Source organism: Setaria viridis, chromosome 3, assembly GCF_005286985.2.
Source record: "Setaria viridis chromosome 3, Setaria_viridis_v4.0, whole genome shotgun sequence".
Classification (NCBI taxonomy): domain Eukaryota; kingdom Viridiplantae; phylum Streptophyta; class Magnoliopsida; order Poales; family Poaceae; genus Setaria; species Setaria viridis.
The window spans coordinates 12816420-12834038 of record NC_048265.2 but is presented as its reverse complement, the minus strand read 5'-3'; the positions used below and the strand labels follow the sequence as shown (position 1 = coordinate 12834038).

General features: G+C 45.6%; 5 protein-coding genes across 6 annotated transcripts; 2 read left to right on the top strand and 3 right to left on the bottom strand.

Annotated features, from left to right (window-relative positions):
• Positions 1-3032: 3032 nt before the first annotated feature.
• LOC117850729 (gamma-glutamyl hydrolase 2) lies at positions 3033-6721 on the bottom strand. The gene is made up of 10 exons (XM_034732589.2): positions 6314-6721; positions 6078-6164; positions 5461-5550; positions 5083-5174; positions 4555-4615; positions 4274-4363; positions 4035-4097; positions 3778-3866; positions 3412-3504; positions 3033-3328 (listed from the first exon to the last, which is right to left on the bottom strand). The coding sequence occupies exons 1-10, from the start codon at positions 6653-6655 to the stop codon at positions 3295-3297; spliced, it is 1041 nt and encodes a 346-aa protein (XP_034588480.1). The 5' UTR covers positions 6656-6721; the 3' UTR covers positions 3033-3294.
• A 1236-nt stretch (positions 6722-7957) lies between these two features.
• Positions 7958-11151, bottom strand: LOC117850458 (anaerobic nitrite reductase NSHB5). The gene is made up of 4 exons (XM_034732283.2): positions 10836-11151; positions 8687-8804; positions 8460-8576; positions 7958-8291 (listed from the first exon to the last, which is right to left on the bottom strand). The coding sequence occupies exons 1-4, from the start codon at positions 10997-10999 to the stop codon at positions 8148-8150; spliced, it is 543 nt and encodes a 180-aa protein (XP_034588174.1). The 5' UTR covers positions 11000-11151; the 3' UTR covers positions 7958-8147.
• Positions 11152-11357: 206 nt separating this feature from the next.
• LOC117850460 (uncharacterized) lies at positions 11358-13151 on the top strand. The gene is made up of 2 exons (XM_034732284.2): positions 11358-11638; positions 12767-13151. The coding sequence occupies exons 1-2, from the start codon at positions 11487-11489 to the stop codon at positions 12846-12848; spliced, it is 234 nt and encodes a 77-aa protein (XP_034588175.1). The 5' UTR covers positions 11358-11486; the 3' UTR covers positions 12849-13151.
• Positions 13152-13964: 813 nt separating this feature from the next.
• Positions 13965-15195, top strand: LOC117850111 (cyclic phosphodiesterase). The gene is made up of 3 exons (XM_034731900.2): positions 13965-14430; positions 14641-14695; positions 14773-15195. The coding sequence occupies exons 1-3, from the start codon at positions 13999-14001 to the stop codon at positions 14976-14978; spliced, it is 693 nt and encodes a 230-aa protein (XP_034587791.1). The 5' UTR covers positions 13965-13998; the 3' UTR covers positions 14979-15195.
• Positions 15196-15306: 111 nt separating this feature from the next.
• LOC117850113 (protein VERNALIZATION 3) lies at positions 15307-17077 on the bottom strand. 2 transcript variants are annotated; one of them, XM_034731901.2, is made up of 4 exons: positions 16830-17077; positions 16565-16626; positions 16369-16478; positions 15307-15692 (listed from the first exon to the last, which is right to left on the bottom strand). In XM_034731901.2, exons 1-4 carry the CDS (start codon positions 16998-17000, stop codon positions 15463-15465), a joined length of 573 nt encoding a protein of 190 aa, XP_034587792.1. In that variant the 5' UTR covers positions 17001-17077; the 3' UTR covers positions 15307-15462. The 2 variants fall into 2 exon arrangements, with proteins under 2 accessions (XP_034587792.1, XP_034587793.1); XM_034731902.2 differs by having other exon boundaries at positions 16438-16478; positions 16830-17075.
• Positions 17078-17619: the final 542 nt, after the last annotated feature.

Sequence of the window (17619 nt, the reverse complement as noted above, 5' to 3'; positions counted from 1 at the left end):
AGTCAACGTTGTGACCACCTATGCTCACTATCCAATGACCGAAGTAGTGCTACGTCAAGTGTTTGATCCTTATGGTGTTGCGGAGGACATGAGGATGCTAAAGAGAGGTACTGATGTTGTGGTTTGTGTGCAATACAGTTCAACTTTGCAAGCTGCAGCAGCTTTGAAGCCTTGCAGGGTAGGTGTGTCTATGATGGGTGTTGTGTGCTTGACATTGAGGTTGAGGCCTTCTTTGGCAGGGCTTCTCCATCAGCTTCTGGTGAAGCTCTGCCAAAGGGCACCTTCAAAACGGCTTCGTGGTCGAAGCTCCCGGTTTTCCCGCTCTCTGGAGCTCCCTGGAGTATGCATTGACATCTGGACAAGACGAGCGGCGCACATCAACTATTTGTTGAAATGTCGAGGCAGCTAGAGGCCACTGCAGGCGCTGTCCTTCATGTCGCCGTGACCCATATGCTCTACCGGGTGACCGAGGAGGTTCTGCATCAAGTCTACAATGTCTATGGAGCAGATAGTGTGGTGGTTTTTGCTAGGGCAGGGTATGTCGAGGCTCTCGTCGGGTTCCTATCTGGAGGTGATGCGGAGCAAGCCCGAGACACCACCCATGGACGGTCTACGACAATTGTTGTGTGTTGGATGTTCTGCTCATGCCGATGGCCCCTGATGACAGCAATCCAACATCACCTAGCAATTCAGTGTCATGTTGACATGTGACCACCACACGTAATGTGCTGAATATGCCCTCGATTTACCTGGGCGGCTGTGACCTGTGAGCACTCCTACCATTGCCACTGGACCTGGTGGAGCCCCACATGCTGAGCACGGAGAACCAGCAACCAAGGTGATGTCCGAGACAAGGAGATGGTGACTGAGCTGTGCACAAAGATAATTGCTCCACTGAATTATATGCTCGAAGACAGTCGCACCAACACATCATATCCACCCCTGCTATCACTGAGCCCGCTAGCGATGCATTGACCTTGCCTAGCTGTCCGACATCGACATCATGTTCAGCTCTGCCATTGAGCTTGCTAGTCACACAGTAGCATAGCCAGTGCTGCGGCCACCACCTACACAAGTGGAGACTGCTAGCAAAGGTGCTGCCATATCACCAGCACCACCATGGATGATGTTGGGATTGGAAATGTACGAGCTAAGGTGAGGGCTAGCCCAACAGATGATTACAGAAGTGTTTTTCAAGGTGTCAAAACTTCCAGTTTCTCGTCCCATTCCATGGCCTCCTCTGAGTTGGTCAAGTTATTATATCATAAAGCAACAACGAACACTTCAATTTTCCCCCAAGGATGTTTGTCAATTGGAGGTTAGATGCAACTGTAAAAATAATACTCTGAGTGATGATGAAGAATTTCAGTGCTATCACTATCAGAAAATACAGTTTGGGTCTGCTAACTCGACTTCGTGACCACCTCATCACCAAATAAAGTGGATTGGAATGGCTTCTACCATCATTATTATGCAATGGATGAGGTAGATTCAGAGATGAATCGTATGAATCAATTTACATACACTGCAGCGGTTCTTCCAGAAGACTCTGACATATCCGCTTCTATCTTAGAGAAGATTTACACCTTATCAAATGCTTTTTTTTTCTGCAACAATGGAAGCATGAGTGTAGCTGATGACTGGAACGCATTGAGTAGCAGATGCATGGTACAGAGCTATATATATGCTCACGAGTTTCTTTGGGTCCTGTCAGGAACGTGCAGATGCAAGAGGAAAGGAACAACGAAATAGCAAGATTCAGAACGAGAATTGGAGGACAAGAACCAAATTGGCAGAGAACTAACTGAATTGCACCGACTTGCTCTGTTCCCCTTCTATTGCCGAAAACTGACGAAACTGAACATTTGCACCATTGCCCAATCCTGACAGGTCCGGTACTGTAGTTGTGAATTAGGTTTATTCGATTGAGCATCTTGTCTGCACTCTCCAGGAGAAACAAGCCCTAGTGGACCTCCTTCACCGACGCCGGCGACAGCGCATCCCAGCTGTACGCACCGGCGACGAGAGCGAGCGAGCGAGCAAAGCCATCCGCCCATATGAAGGAGAGTTCACTTGCAAAGAAACCTCTTTCGCTGGTCAGCAGAACTGCAGAAGAGGCGATTACGATTCCAAGCGCCGAACGGACGCTTGACGAGCGTGCCGGGTGGCGGCGGACGGACCTGGTGGGCGGCGGAGGGAGGAGGAATGGACGACAGAGAGAGCGCGCCAAACAACCGTCTGCTGCATAAAGGCAATGGAGGGCTGATCTGAAAATATCAAGGGGCAAAATATAAATAATTGATCGCGATTATTAATCGCGACCCAAAATGGGGGGTTTAATGAAAAGTTTAGGGTTTGAATTGTAAATAATCGGATCACGATTATTCATCGCGATCCAAACTAGGTAGCAAAGTCAAAATAACTGGATCGCGCTTCTCCCTTCCCGTCCCGGCGAGCCCATCGACGCAGCGGCGAAGCTCCGGCGACGGCGATCCCCCGCCGCCGCGGAGCGAAGGGATTGGCGACGCTCCTGGAAGGAGACACCGCAAGTATGCGTGTCATCACCCCCAACGAGAGCGGCAGGCGCCGGCGCCCGGGTTCCCGCCGGTTGCTGGTGTTGGCGCGGGAGCAGCGGCCAGGGCGGTGGGCCCCTGGCGCGAGGAGCGCAACAGGACGAGACCCGTTTTGGGCAGGAACGCGGCGCATGGCATCAGCTAAGGTGCTTGGCCGGTTCCATGGCGCGGCTGATGGCTGATGCGGCGGAGCATTGCGCCGGCCGCATGGGTGAGGTGTCACAAGCGACGATGCGGCATGGCGCAAGATGGTCGAGCCGAGTCATTGCGGATCAGTCGCCCGAACTAGAATCTCCGCAGCGCATGCATTTCCGAATGGCAATGGTACCGACCTTTCACCTGAAGCGACATTCACAATTTTTGGTCTCGATGGATTTCGCCAATCAGATCTCAGAGCATTCAACTAGTTTATTTTTGAAAGAAAAGAGCATTCAACTATCAGTTGGGTCAGTCTTTCAATTTCCAAAGGTCCACAGATTTGGAGAACTTTTAGATTCCAAACTCTCACATATAAACATACATACTCTTCAAGGTATGTTTCAGTTCAGTACATATATGTTCCTGCTGAAGGCGATGGTGGCTCGACTGCGAGTCCACAATAATACAGCAGCGCCCACCAATATGGCGGCAAGAGAACAATACAGGTATGATAAATACACAGCCATAACACAATAGCAATTGAATGCTGGTTCAGGAGGACCCTCTGCCGCCTGCTCCAGTCTTAGGAGAATATGTAAACCTCCTCAAAAGATTTCCTGGCAAGAATGAAGACATTGATTCAGCTGATACGAGGGTACATAGGGTAGCAGCCTAGTAGCAGATAAAAGTTAAGACTCACGAGGTTTTTCCGCTAAATTTGGGGCTGTAGTTGTAGATCAGGTTATCAAGCACCTTGTCCGCAGGAGGTCTGTTGGGAGACTTGCGAGCTTGGCTGTTTCACGTCCGAGAGAAGAGTTATCTAAGCATGGTATCCATTTTTCTTTCATGCGCAGTTCACATAATAGCATTGAAAAAAAAAGATGGCTCCTTCTTGCATATATGTTGCCATAATAGTGACGGACAGAAGAAGAAAAGAGGTGTGCAGTTTTCTATTGATTAGAGTATATTTCCACAAAAGAATGATAACGATGATCAGTGAACCCACAAATAGCCAGATAAAGCATCACCAAATTGGAATCTATATTAAGAGGTTACAACCACGAACCTGATAAAATGATTAGCAAAATGTTGAGTAACTTGTACTGCTTCTTCACTGTGTGGTATCATTGGTTTTCTCCACTCAAAAATGGCTTTCTGCAATGAGGATAATTTTTATAGTGGCATATAATCATTGCTGTTTGGTAAGTGACCACAATATGGTATATCACTTTTGAACATTAAAGAATCATAGAGAACCAAAAAACATAGAATCCATGAGAGTATAGAGCATGGAAACTCCCAAAACAACTACAACTAGCATACCTCAGGATGCCACTGTGTGCAAGTGATTGGATATTTATTTGCTTGTACGGTTGAGACGTAGACCTGATTTGACAAATGAAAGAATGTTAAATTGTGCAATGGAAGAATTGATGAGCTTTAATACAGATCGGATACTTCGGTATATTCGCAAGTTCATCAAAGCTGTTCAACTTATACCACTTGACACCTTCGAGAGAGACTAGCATGTAGGACTAGGAGCAGAAGTATGATATTTATACCTTGCCATTTTCATCAGGCGATGTAGTCAAGATTCTGAAGAAACTTGATAATTCACCATTCTCTCGGAAACGCTTTGGTGAAATACCATACTGTGACCAAGGAAGAAATTAAGCTATGTTAGCAAACTTAAATTTGTAACTAAGTTCAGTTGTTCCATATAAAATAGTAAAATACAATCATAATCACCAGCCTGCTGCATGAAAGTTGGTGGTGCTGAAGTAAAAAAAGAAAAAGAAACTGAGAGAGAAAAGATGTAAGCAGGACCAGTAGCGGCACTTACTCTGTGATTTTGCATGACAAGACAGCTGGTGCTGACTTTCTTGATGAGGTCAGAGTCAAATCTGTGAACAATTTCCACTCAGTAAGTTAGGACAGGAGGAATTCACAAAGAGCACAGGTAGAAAATAAAAGACCATGAACATCAAATCTTTGAATGTAGCAGCCCTTCATACAAAATTTATTTTTCCACCCGTCTTAAAATTAATCACTCTGTTTTAGTGCATTTAGTTATGTACAATCCAATCTAGATATAATTATGTTCCATTAGCCATCTCTGAAGCTATCTGAATCGTAAAATACATTACTTTAACCCATCTGGAAATTCTACAGTTTCACTTTTGATAACACAGTAATAAAAATATGCAATTCCATGGGAATCATTTTATGTCATTTAAGCTGAACCATAGTTTCTCTACGTGCATCATCTTGATAGCACCCCCCAAAAAAATTGTCTTTCTAAACATCCACAGCAAGCAGTAGCAAATAAAAGACTTGCTTGAGCATGATTGCATGAAGCAGCTACCTCTACCTTTGAAACACCGTACCCTCGAAAGAATAGCTGGGAAACTGAAGAGTAGATGCTTGATTCTGGGCGTCAAACATTTCCAAGATATTATTGTCCTAGCAACATAGGAAAAGAACAATTAGTGCCCACTGCCCAGTATTGGCAAAATGAACAGGAATAATGATGTCTTCATGGAAGAGAAGACTGCAGTACTTTGCTCCAGTGCTTTACACCAGACAAGCAAAGGTAAATATTCTAAATTCAAGCTAAGCATTACTGTTACTGCTCGGGTGTATGAGTCTATCGATTTCGTAATGAAAATAATTAATAAGTTAGAAGATTACCTTTGATATTTTAATTATTACACTTCTAAGTTGATAAATTTGTGAGAAGTTAAATTACCTTGCTGACAATCATGCTTACAAGCTCAAAGCCTAGGCATTGAGCAAACACAGGAAATGGTTCACCTGCGTCATTCCTGTCCAAGGCATACTGACAGGGAAAAAAAGAACTTGTCAGAGTAAATTTTGTTATTTGGTTCAATAATCACTATCATTCAGGCTTAGGTGGATACCCCCTGCTAAACTTTAGCACCTGTCACATTGGATGTTTGATACTAATTAGAAGTATTAAACATAGTCTAATTACAAAACTAATTGCACAGATGGAGTCTAATTCGCGAGACGAATCTATTAAGCCCAATTAGTCCATGATTTGACAATGTGGTGCTACAGTAACCATTTGCTAATGATGGATTAATTAGCCTTAATAGATTCATCTCGCGAATTAGACTCCATCTGTGCAATTAGTTTTGTAATTAGTTCATATTTAGTCCTCCTAATTAGCATCCGAACATCCGATGTGGCCCTGTTAAAGTTTAGCACCTCGTATCCAAACACCCCCTTAGGCATATAAAATAGATTATGCGAAGTTATAATACTGGAATGTGATATGTTGTACTGTAATTCAATAATAAAAGTGCAGGATACTTTCAAACAGTGTTTAAAAAAGCAATCTACCTGAAACGCTTTTTTAATTGTCTCAAAGTATACACCTTGCTTCTCTGATCCACCAGTGAACAGCACACCATTCACCAAACTCAGTTTCTGAAGGGGAAAAAATCAGCAACGAGTGATATATAAAACTAAAAAAGGCTGGGCCACCAAGCAATTACTTGCAAGCCAATAGCCATTTTCATGAGAAGGCATGATTGAAAAAGACAGCTAGAATCTTCAGCAGAGCACCGAGCACGCACCTCGAGCAGGCGCTCCTCGGGCTCGTTGTAGACGAGCGGGATGACGCGCGCGCCGGCGGCCTCGACGAACTTGACGTAGGAGGCGCCGATGTAGGAGGTGGCGGTGCCGTTGCTGATCCTCCCGCCCGCGCCGTCCCCCGGGTGCGAGACGATGCCGATGACGGGGCGGTCGTAAGCCGCGGGGTCCGCCGGCGCTGCGCACGCCCGCGCCCCCGCTTTCCCGCTCGGCAGCCGGATGACCCCCGGCTCCGCCGCGCGCGCCGACGACGGGGCGAGGGCGAGGACTAGGAGGGCGGGCAGGAGGAGGGGGAGGAGCAGGTGGGGGGCGCGTGACGAGTCCATTGGCAAGACTACTGGAGTGAGGCGGCCGTCTGTGCAGTTGTGCGTGGCGTGGCCTGGGACGGACGCGAGACGGCCGGGGCAGTTAAAAGAGGCGGCGGGGCTCCGCAGGCGTCGGTCTCCGCCGGCATCGGTCGCTTTCCCTTCACTTCGGCTGGTGCTAAACTTCGGCTGGGGCTACACTTTACCAGTGTTACATTGGATATTCGGATACTAATTAACACTGGATGTTCGGATACTAATTAAAAGGATTAAATATGAATTAATTATAAAACTAATTGCATAACCCTGTGCTAATTCGCGAGATGAATCTATTAAGCATAATTAATCCGTCATTAGCAAATGGTTACTGTAGCACCACATTATCAAATCATGGACTAATTAGGTTTAATAGATTCGTCTCACGAATTAGATTCCATCTGTGCAATTAGTTTTGTAATTAGTCTATATTTAAGTAGTATCAACATTCGATGTGCCGGGTGGTAAATTTTAGTGGGGTGTATCCCCTCCGTCATCTTGGGCGGATTTTTTTAAAAAAAATTATTCATTTTAAATTATTTAAAACTCCATCTCGGCCGGATTGGGCACTGCCGACTAGTAATCGGATAGCCTAATTCCGTCAAGCCAAGGGTGCTTATCCTGAATTGGACGGTGTGTCACTGTGCTGATACGGGGATCCGCATTCTGCAGTCGTATTTGTCTGTCCTCGCGTCGCACGCGAAAAGGACTAGTAGTCGCTACAGCGTTCTTGGCGCATCGATCGCCTTGTTGTATCGTGGCCTGCCACTCGTTTCGCCTATATTTTTTTTCGCCTGTGATAAACTGTGATGCACAGTACGTTTTTATGAAAGGATATGCCTGTCGCTTTTGCTGGACAGGCGACAGGCCCATGCGAGCCTTTTTCCTTTTCGTTACACTCAATACACAGTGCGCCGCAACATTGCAACAGCGTGACCATGCCCGTTCCCCAGGGTCCCGCGGCTCCCACCGAAAAAGGGCCTCTGCCGGCAGGCAGGGGCGAGACCGCGGGTCGCGAGAGGTGACGGCCGCGCCCGCGAGCCCCTCCCGGCACGAACCGCGGCAGCAGCGTGACCGTGCGACGCGCTGCTAGTAGCGTCCTGCCCTGCTATGGTGACCAGCAGCGCAGGCCAACTGAACACAGCCGCGCCGACGGGCGCCCGGCCGCGGACACCAAGGCCGGAGATGCCGTCCCCATTCGGCGCGCACGGCTCGGATTCTAGCTACTTCGTCGTGGACACAGCCACACAGGACACAGCCCGTCGCCATTGGAATGACGTCCATGTCTTGCCGTGCAAACGGGTTCTGTTGTAGTATAATTAAAGGTTTATTCACCAACGACATGGTTGACAAACAGAATACAGAAGTACGTAGTAGCAACAGCTTGGCAACAGTGGTGGTGGCAGTTCAAAGCTCTCCCCATCAGCGCGGGTCTTTACGCAGCAGGGTGCGCGTGTGTGTTATGCTAACGATGAGCTCAAGCGGCGGCGGCGTTCTTCATCTCCTCCTTGATGGCGGCGGCCAGCTGGTCATAGGCCTCCTCCCACGCCGCCTTCATCTCCGGCGTCCACATGTCCGGGACCGCGTCACGGATGGTGTCCAGCAGCGCCGTCTTCACCACCTGCGCGTTTTGCGTGTTTCAGATCAGATTCTTTCGGTCTTTCAAAAAAAAAAGATCAGATTCTTTCTGAGTGTTTCCCTCGGAGTCAATCTATCGCTTGCTTCAACTGAAGCGCTGAAGAAATCAAAATGCAGTCTTTGCAACACCGTGTGTCCATGGAACACTCACCTCAAAGTGCGCGTCGGCGACGCCGGCCTTGACGTGCGTCGCGCCCAGCCGCTTCAGGGCCGCCTCCCTGACCTTCACGTCGCCGGTGTTCCTCAGCTGCGTCGCGGACTCGCAAGCCTGCACAGACCAATTACACCGGCAGAATCCAGACGACGAAGCTGTTAGCCTGTTTGCTGCTGCGCAGAGAGTACAAAGAGAGGGCGAACCGCGAACGGCTGCTTGCTCACCATGACGAAGACGCTCACGGCGTGCGCCTTGAGCTTGGGGTGGTTCTCCAGGGGCGCGTCGACGGCGTCGCGCAGGAAGGAGAACATCTGTTTGGCGCCCGGCGCGATCTCAAAAATCCTATTTTTTCCCCCGACAAAATGGCAGCAGGTTCAGTACTTGTGATAAGTTACATGATAGTAATGCATATACATAATCCAAGGAAATGCTAAATCGTGATGAACAATGCATGCGAAGGTCGGTCGCCACAGCTGAAGAAGAACTTGAGAGCAATGGACTCGGTGTCTTCGGCTTTCCATGAGCTCTTTTACCGTACATAATACTAGACTATATACTAGTGCTCGAAAAGAACTAGTATAAAAATATCCGACGGTCAAGATTAATTGTATACTACTGAAACCTTCACCTGTGATATAGGTAGTATACATGAGTAGTATAAGGGTAGGCTCTTTGAAGATCCAGGTAGACAAAGGATTCATGGTAAAAGAACGTAAATAACATCACTATAATATTTTTCTGACACTAGCATAAATTTTAAAAGACCATTCCATTTCAAATATCACTTTTTATAATGTAATTATTACTAAATTATTATTAATAATGAATGGTTAAATCTCATATATACTATATACTACTGAGGGGGTGTTTGGATCATGGAGCTAAAGTTTAGTCCGTGTCACATCGAATATCCGAAGGCTAATTAGGAGGACTAAATATGAGTTAATTATAAAACTAATTACACAGATGGAGGCTAAACGGCGAGACAAATCTATTAAGCCTAATTAATTCATCATTAGCAAATGGTTATTGTAGCAGCACATTGTCAAATCATGAACTAATTAGGCTTAATAGATTCGTCTCGCCGTTTAGCCTCCATCTGTGCAACGGGTTTTGTAAATAGTCTATGTTTAATACTCCTAATTAATATCTAAATATTCGATGTGACAGGAACTAAAGTTTAGTCCGAGGATCCAAACACTTCCTAAGTAGTAGTATTTGTGTACAGTAAAAAAAAGCTCTTCCAGGAGCGTAGGACAAGCTCTTCCTGAGCCTCACTGAACCCCATTGTCTACTGTCTGCTGTTGCTTGGTACTGGTGTTATGGTGTGATGCTACTTTAGGATGAGCAAGATATATATATAGGTAGCTGGGGGTGGCCTTCTAGTGTGGGGAGAAACTAGCTACAGGTCTTGCCTGATCATTTGATTTTACGGAGAGGTGGGTGGCCCTTATCGTGCGAGCGAGCCAGGGGCATCTTCTGATCCCAAAAACTAAGCTATCGTAATGATTCCCAGTAGACTTTCGGGTGATCGGTCGTCCGCCCATGTGCTGGCCACACCCACACAGTAGTGGAAGATGACATCGTCTTTTCTTCCTTTTGTTATATGCATAGCGACATGGATGCAGATTTTGTTTGTTCTACAGCATGATAACATTGCCATCTTTCAGTTTCACAAATTCGAAATCTCGTGTCTTTATTTGTACTTAGAATTAAGTTAGCTGCTAGTTGGATCATCTCCAAATGCTCAGGAATTCTCTTCGTGACTTTGCCATTAGGCCATCACCAAGTAACAGTAACCTGAATGTCGCAGGAACCTAGATTGCAATTTTATAGAGTTTTGCGTGTCTTAGAGCGACGGCGACTGATCCCCGGATCCGTGAAGAAAATTAGAGAAAAAAGATCGATCATGATGCGTATCAAGTACCAAGCAACAGAATCAATAAACAGTCCACCATCATCAGCACGATGAGCTTTTTAAAATTCGCCGGAAACACCAAGACAGCTCACAAATTTCTATAATTTTCTCTCTTTTAAGCGTGCACCACTTCTTTAAATTTCGTCTAGAATTTCCCAAGTTCTTCTGCCAAGCCCTGATTAATGAATCTACAAAATCCCTCGAATTGGATCCGACTAAATCCGGGTATTGTGGACATTCCCTCATTTTCATTCCGGAGCATTTTAATCTTAAGTTTCCTATTCTATTTATCGAAGAAAAATTCCATATCAGCTCACTCTTCATCAATCCCTACGGATCAATCTAGCAATCATGGAATCTATATTCTGTTTACTGAATCATAAGCTCCCTAGCGTTATGACAGGGGCTCAGCTCAACAACTGCAAGACGCGACGGAACGGTAGTGGTGGTGGTACCTCAGGAAGAACTTGAGCGCAAGCGACGCCGAGTCGCCCTTCATGGCGTTCCACGCGCCCAGCACGAGCGCCTCCTGCTCCTCGCCGAAGACGCCGGTGGCAGTCGCATCCGCCGGCTTGCTCATGCTCGGGTTGGCATCCTTCTCCGCCCCTGCAGCTTCCATTGCTCTCGCAGCCTGCGGCGCGGCTGCTGCAGCTCGTGTGTCCTATCCGTCGTCAGGCTAGTGGAGCGGTCTATCCCAGTCTGAAAAGACTGAAGAAGGCGTGTGGCTGCCTCGAGCGCTGCGATCGGTTGGCCGTTGGCCACAAGCAGCAGCCAGCCACCGACTAGGGACCAGATCGAGAATTTGAGATCGGCATGGCCGGCGGTATGGACGCATGTCAGCAGCACAGAGTGCAAGTAGATGGGCCTGAACATAGATGGGCCAAGCACGGTGACTGGCCGGCTGGGCCTTTCCAAGAAGCCCATTTCTCAGCCCACGGCCTGTAAGTTCATCGTGACTAGCAAGCTCTTCCGGTCGACTGGTGCCGTACCATTTGCTTTTGGCCGCCTCCTCGCCGCTGCTCTGTCTCCGGCTCTGCGCTAGGGTTTTGGATCGTGGGTGGCTGGGAGGCGAGCGGGGAGCTGCGCGCGAGGGAGAGCGGCGTGGGATGGCGCTCACGAACTTCATCCTGACGGTGGTGGGGGTGGGCGCGGCGGTGATGCTGCTGCGGAAAGACGTCAAGCAGTCGGCCACCATGTTCCGCCGCAACGTGCGCCACATCCGCAACTGGCTCGAGGAGGAGTCCGCCGCCGCCGCCAAGTACGCTCCCTTCATCTTCTCAGCTCTTGCTTTTATCCAGTTCCCGTCGGTTAGCCATGCGGCTGATTTGGGTGATTGGACCCGCCCGGATTGGATCTCGAATGGATTAGCTCCTAGTTTTAAAGTGATAAGAAAATTTGGTTTATGGTGTACTTTTAGTTTAGTCTGGTTAAGTGAACTGCAGTGGAACCAGGTAGGACTGGAAATTTAGGTGACATTTGGTTTGATTTATGAAATTGCAAAGGCTAAATGTTTTGAGACAATAGGATTGTAAAGGGAATTGGTGAAATCTGGATGTTTAATTTGTGTTGGTAATGATACGGACCCCTTGCAATGTTCAGTGTGATGACTAACGGTATAGAAGTCAGCAATGATCCACGCCTTTCGAAAAGAAAAAAACCTATTAGTATAGGACTGTGAAGCGCAAATCAAAACAAGAGCTGAAGGATAATTTTCTGCATAGAAGAGATTGAACAGGAGGGGGATAAGAGATTTTCAGATAGTACATGCATATAAGAACACAATTTGAGATGCATAAAAAATGCTACATGTTCAAAATTCGCACCAGCTGACCACAAAATCAAGAGAAATAAAAGAACTTGAACTCATAAAGAGTGGAAAGCAATACATTTTGATGGAACTACGGAAGAACAAATGAAGCAACAGGTCTAGGACTCTAGGTGTGCTTGCCACTGGGAGGCTGTGGCCGGATCAGGATGCCTTGTGTTTGCCTCCACTCCTTAGCAAGAGGATGAATCTCATCCAAGAGATGTGATCATGGGAGGGAGGTGTGTTGTTTACTAGGTTCAGAAATCACCATTCATGAATACTGCATAATGAGATTGATTTCACCTTATTTGGACTATTATGTGATTTTTTCACTGAGATGATCTGTTGTTATATGGATTCAGAAGAAGCCATCAACTATCATATTTTTCATATAAATTAGTCGCAATATGGTTATAACTTTATATATTAAACTTTACTAAAGTCATTGTCAATTTTTGTTGTCATGCACCTTTTGTCGTATCCATTTTGAGTCTCCTGCTTTGCATATTTGTTGAAATCACAAGCACGTTTTATCCATGTTTCAACAGACCTCATTTATCCATGTTCATGTTACAACAGATCTACAGAGGGATCTTCAGTAAAGGAGTTGGAGTCTCAAGCTGCCAAGAAAGATGCTGCACCCAAGGAGGACAAGCATTAGATGATATTACACTCTTTTACGTATCATGAAATTCAAAGTGTGAGTTCCAGGATTTTGATCTAGTCCTTGTAAAAAAATGTTCTGTAGGATTTTTAACCTTGAGACTATTTTTACTCAATAACGGAGGATACTTGAGGTTCGGGTTCTGAAATAGTATTGCAAAAAGAGGGATCTTTAATGTCAATAAGATGTCTACTCGATGATGATGGATATCAGGATATCCTGTCTAGTTCTATATTTGAGACTTTCTGTAGTTGAGAAGAATCCATATACTTGCAAATGAAATGGTGGATTTGTGTACTATCTTCACTCTGATTAATTTGACAACCCATTATACATGTGATTTGATGCAGCCATGCAGGTTCTCTTTGATTGGCACTTTTTCAATTTAATGCTCTTTGCATTTCTTTTGCTCGATTAATTCTATTCAATATTTACATAGTACTGCATTGCAGAATATTATTGTCATGTTATCTGTATCTGATCTCTTTTCCGGTCCGCGTCAAAATATGAGAGTATTGTATTTGTGGTCACATTCAAATTGTAGTGTAAGCATGTGGCCTGGACGTTGTTTGCTTTGTATTTGATCCATTTGCACCCCCAAACACATGCAAGACTGGATTTGTTATTCCTGAAGTCAATGCCAAGTCCTCACATTTTATTCGAAGTTTGCGTGTTGCACTTGGGTCCTTGGGTCCTGTTTAGTTCTCCCAACTTTGGCACTATGTAAAAAGAAGATTCCTCGTCACATCAAACTTGCGGTACATGCATGGAGTACTGAACATAGACGAAATCAAAAATTAATTGCACAGTTTTATTGTACTTTGCGAGACGAATCTTTTGAGCCTAATTAGTCAATATTTGAACAATAATTCACAAATACAAACGAAACGCTACAGTGTTGCTACAAAATTGTCCAAAGTTGACCAACTAAACAAGGCCTTGATCTAGATCCAGATTGGATTAGTCATTGTTAATCAGGTTGGTACTACGATAACATGCGTAATCAGAGCTTGTTTAGCGTTTTCCACTGGCAGTGGGCCGACAAGCCCGTGTCCCAGTCAATGGACCCACCAGTCAGTGTCTCATCTATGCAAGGCACCGTACCGACTGCACCGGTAGCCGGAGCGCTTCGGCGTCCCGCGCCGCGATGCTTCTCCTCGGCGGCAAAGCATATTCCACTGCGCTTGCGCCCTCCCTCCGCTCCCCACCTTGCCATTCGCCGCGCCTAACCCCGCTCCCCCGTCTCCGCCTCCGACCTCACCGCCGGTCAGTCTCAGCCCGTATGGACCCCGCCGACCAGTCGCCGGAGGAGGTGTACTCTGTGTGGGCAATCCCACCGGCTCCCGTCCGCGACCGCCTCCGCCGCATCATGGAGGGCCTCCGCGCCGCGCACGGCGGCCCGGCCTTCGAGCCGCACGCGACCGTCGTCGGAGACTTCCGCAGCCGCCGCTCGGCAGCTGTCGAGGTTCTACGCGCCGCCGCCGCCGGCGTCCAACCCTACACCGCCCGCGTCACGGGGGTCGCCCGCGGCACCTTCTTCTACCAGTGTGTCTACCTCCTCCTGGAGCCCACCCCCGAGGTTAGCGTCTCTTCTCCTCGTGGCCTCGTCTCCTTGTAGCGATTGCCTAGTTTAGCAAGTGCGGCGCGAGTGGCCGTGGATTCAAGTTTGATTTGGTCAGAATTTCGGGCTTACAATTGGTTCTGCAACCCGGACGAAATGCTGATTCAGTATGCTTTTGAGTGATTTGGTTTTCTTATACCAGTATCAATTTCTTCTGAATTATGTCAGGTGGTGGCAGCGAGTGATCACTGCTGTGGACACTTCGGTTACCAGAGAAAGACTCGTGAGTGTACTAGTTGAATTCTGTTCCTGAAAAAAGCACATGTTAGTGGCTATTGACACTTGGTTGCGCAATTGCAGCATACATGCCGCATGTTAGCCTCTTATATGGAGACCTGACAGATGAGGAGAAGGAGGAGGCAAGGAAGAAGGTAGAGGAGCTGGACAAGGATATCTGTGGATTGGAGTTTGAGATCTCTGATCTTGCACTCTATAGAACAGACACTGCAGATAAAAGCTTGGAGTCATGGGAGTTGGTGGAGGTGTGCCATCTTGAAAAGAAGTGATTAGTTTCCTCTCCATGGTGATTCTGCTGCAAGTCAAGTTGAGAATTCGTAAGGCTTTCTAAGCACCTTACTGTTTACTTTTCTAAGCTCCTGGTTCGTATCACCAGTACCACTTTCAATTGGAATAAGTGTACTTCGGATTGAAGTACGGAATAATGTAAAAACCTGTTATGTTATGTATATTTGGTTTTCCTTGAAATATACTTTGGATGGTTTAGATTGTGCTGGGTATGTTAACACCTGTTGAAACAAGCAGGTACTCTTGTGAGAACCTGAAACTGTATTGGTATCACGTTAGAGAATACCTTCTGATTAAAACCATGAAATATACTAGTAATTGGGCTATATTCCATAAAGCTCGTCAATACAATCATAGTGTACGATACATACCATGCAGCCTATAGAGGTGGTACATTTTCCGTTCAATATAGGGCACATTATTGATGATATTTCTTTATTGTGACCATACAGTGGTGTATGGTCTCTACTCATCCCTAAACCTTCTTCCACCAGACCCAGCTTCCCTTTGACAGTTGAAGTATGTAGCAGTGGCAATATTGAGGTGATATTGCCGTGCAAAGCTTCTGCAGTTGAAGTTGTGGCGCATTTCTGGTGCAAAAACTGTGCCCCTTCCAAGTTGCCGGAACAGCACAAACACCATCCTGTGGATACCAGATCTTGGCTCTGGGCTCTCATAAAATACTAGCTCTTGGCCTGCAAGAGCATCCCGACATTATCTACTGAAGAGTTTAAGGAGCATTAAACTGGTTGGAAACAATGTATGTTGTAATGCTGTTTACTCTTTCTAGATAAATATAAGTCTTTTAGATATAGGTCTGCTTACTTGAGACAAATAGAGCTGTTTTATTTCCATTATCTGTTTGTTTCAAAGTCTCAGGCAAAACCAAGTATGGCAAAACTCTATATATACTCAAAATCTAGAACATTCAGAACTTTAAGATGACAACTGTAAATAAAAATACACTGTGAACTACTTGCAATTTGAACCTAGCTCTGCTGAAATGTGTCCTCAAGGTTATCAACCAATTAAAGGACCAACAGGGGCTTTGTTAAGCATATTTATGCCAGTTTACACTAGTTCATGTTTAATATTAAGATATCCTGAATCTGATAATGGCCTAGATCGAAATTGAATTCTACCTCATTTCTCTATTAGTTATGTTACTAAATTAGTGGCATTTGTCATATTATTGTGCATGTTATAATTTGTGGGTTCCCATTGTGTCACCATGTAAGCACTAAGCTGGCATAGTACTTTCATATAACAAGTTGGTCTAATATTTGGTTTATGGTTGCTGATTTCTTGAATCAAATGCATCCTAATCTGCTTCAATTCAGTGATAGTCAACAGGTATGAGGAGACTGAAACCTGTGCTCCACATCTGCAAAAATTCAGCCAAAATGAAATGGAATGACAAATCACTATATGCATTCATACCAAAGCCGACGTTAGTTGTTTCAGGAATATCTGTCACCATCCTACACAAGAATGAAGCATTATCTTAACAAGGCAAACTAAAAGGAACCAAATCTTGAAAGAGTGGAATATGTTGCACTTGATTTACCAGTGCAAGTACTCCCTTAGTGAGGGATGGCTTGGATTTGGGGCATCCGGGTCAATCAGTACCTTCAAGTCAAAGACAAACACGTTAGCATATAGACGTGTGAGATATACTGCAAACTTTAAGGCCTTTTGTTCCTATTAAATTTATTGAGAATCATACTGATAAATCTTCTGCAATGTGCATAATACTTTTATTTGTTAATAACAAAAGGATTGGCATACATTCTCCCATTTGGTAGCATATATCTATAAATCACTTAGCTCACCAGGGTGTAGAAAGTCCTCATGTCATTGCCACCAATATCAACTCGTGGTTTACTTGCAACCGCAGATGGCTTTAGCTCAGCACCTGACAGAAGGAGCCTGTTCTTGTATGTTATTCTGAGTGGAACGGTTGGTGTAAAGGTATCCAACACATCCTGTATGACATAAGCCATAACCAAAGGATCGATTGAATGTTGTTGCTAGTGTTAGAACTCTGAACTACCTCTCTATGGACCTGGGGGGAGCTGCAGTCTGAGCGTGAACTATTTATATCCGAGTTGAGGTAGGCTGTCTTATTCACCTTTCTAAGAGATACCAGTCTCATGCCATGCATCATCAGGGGCAGAGCCAGGGCAGGTGCTGCCGGTACTGCAGCATCCTTCGGTCCATTTATGCTCAAGCAAACGTTATGATTTAGAATAGTGTGCAGCCTAAATTTGAGAACTTGTAGTGCCCATGCAGCCGAAATACAAGCACCGGTCTTTATGTGTTCTGGGTTCTGCAACTGTTCATCGCCCAGATAGCTGAATCGTGTATCGTACTTGCCTATTAAAGCATGACCTCCTCTGTGGAGTAACCAGGTAGTATAATTTTTCAATTTGTATGCTTTAACAACTTATTTATTAGCATCACTGGGATTTGCTGGAGCAAAGCATGTGAACTACTGGCAACCTTTATTGCAACCAGCTGTAGCAGTGCTGAACATTGAGGTGCATTTAGCATGTTCTATTTTCCTTGCAACAGCATATCAGGTTAGATATCTAACCACTTTTATTTTGTTTCTCTTTTCAT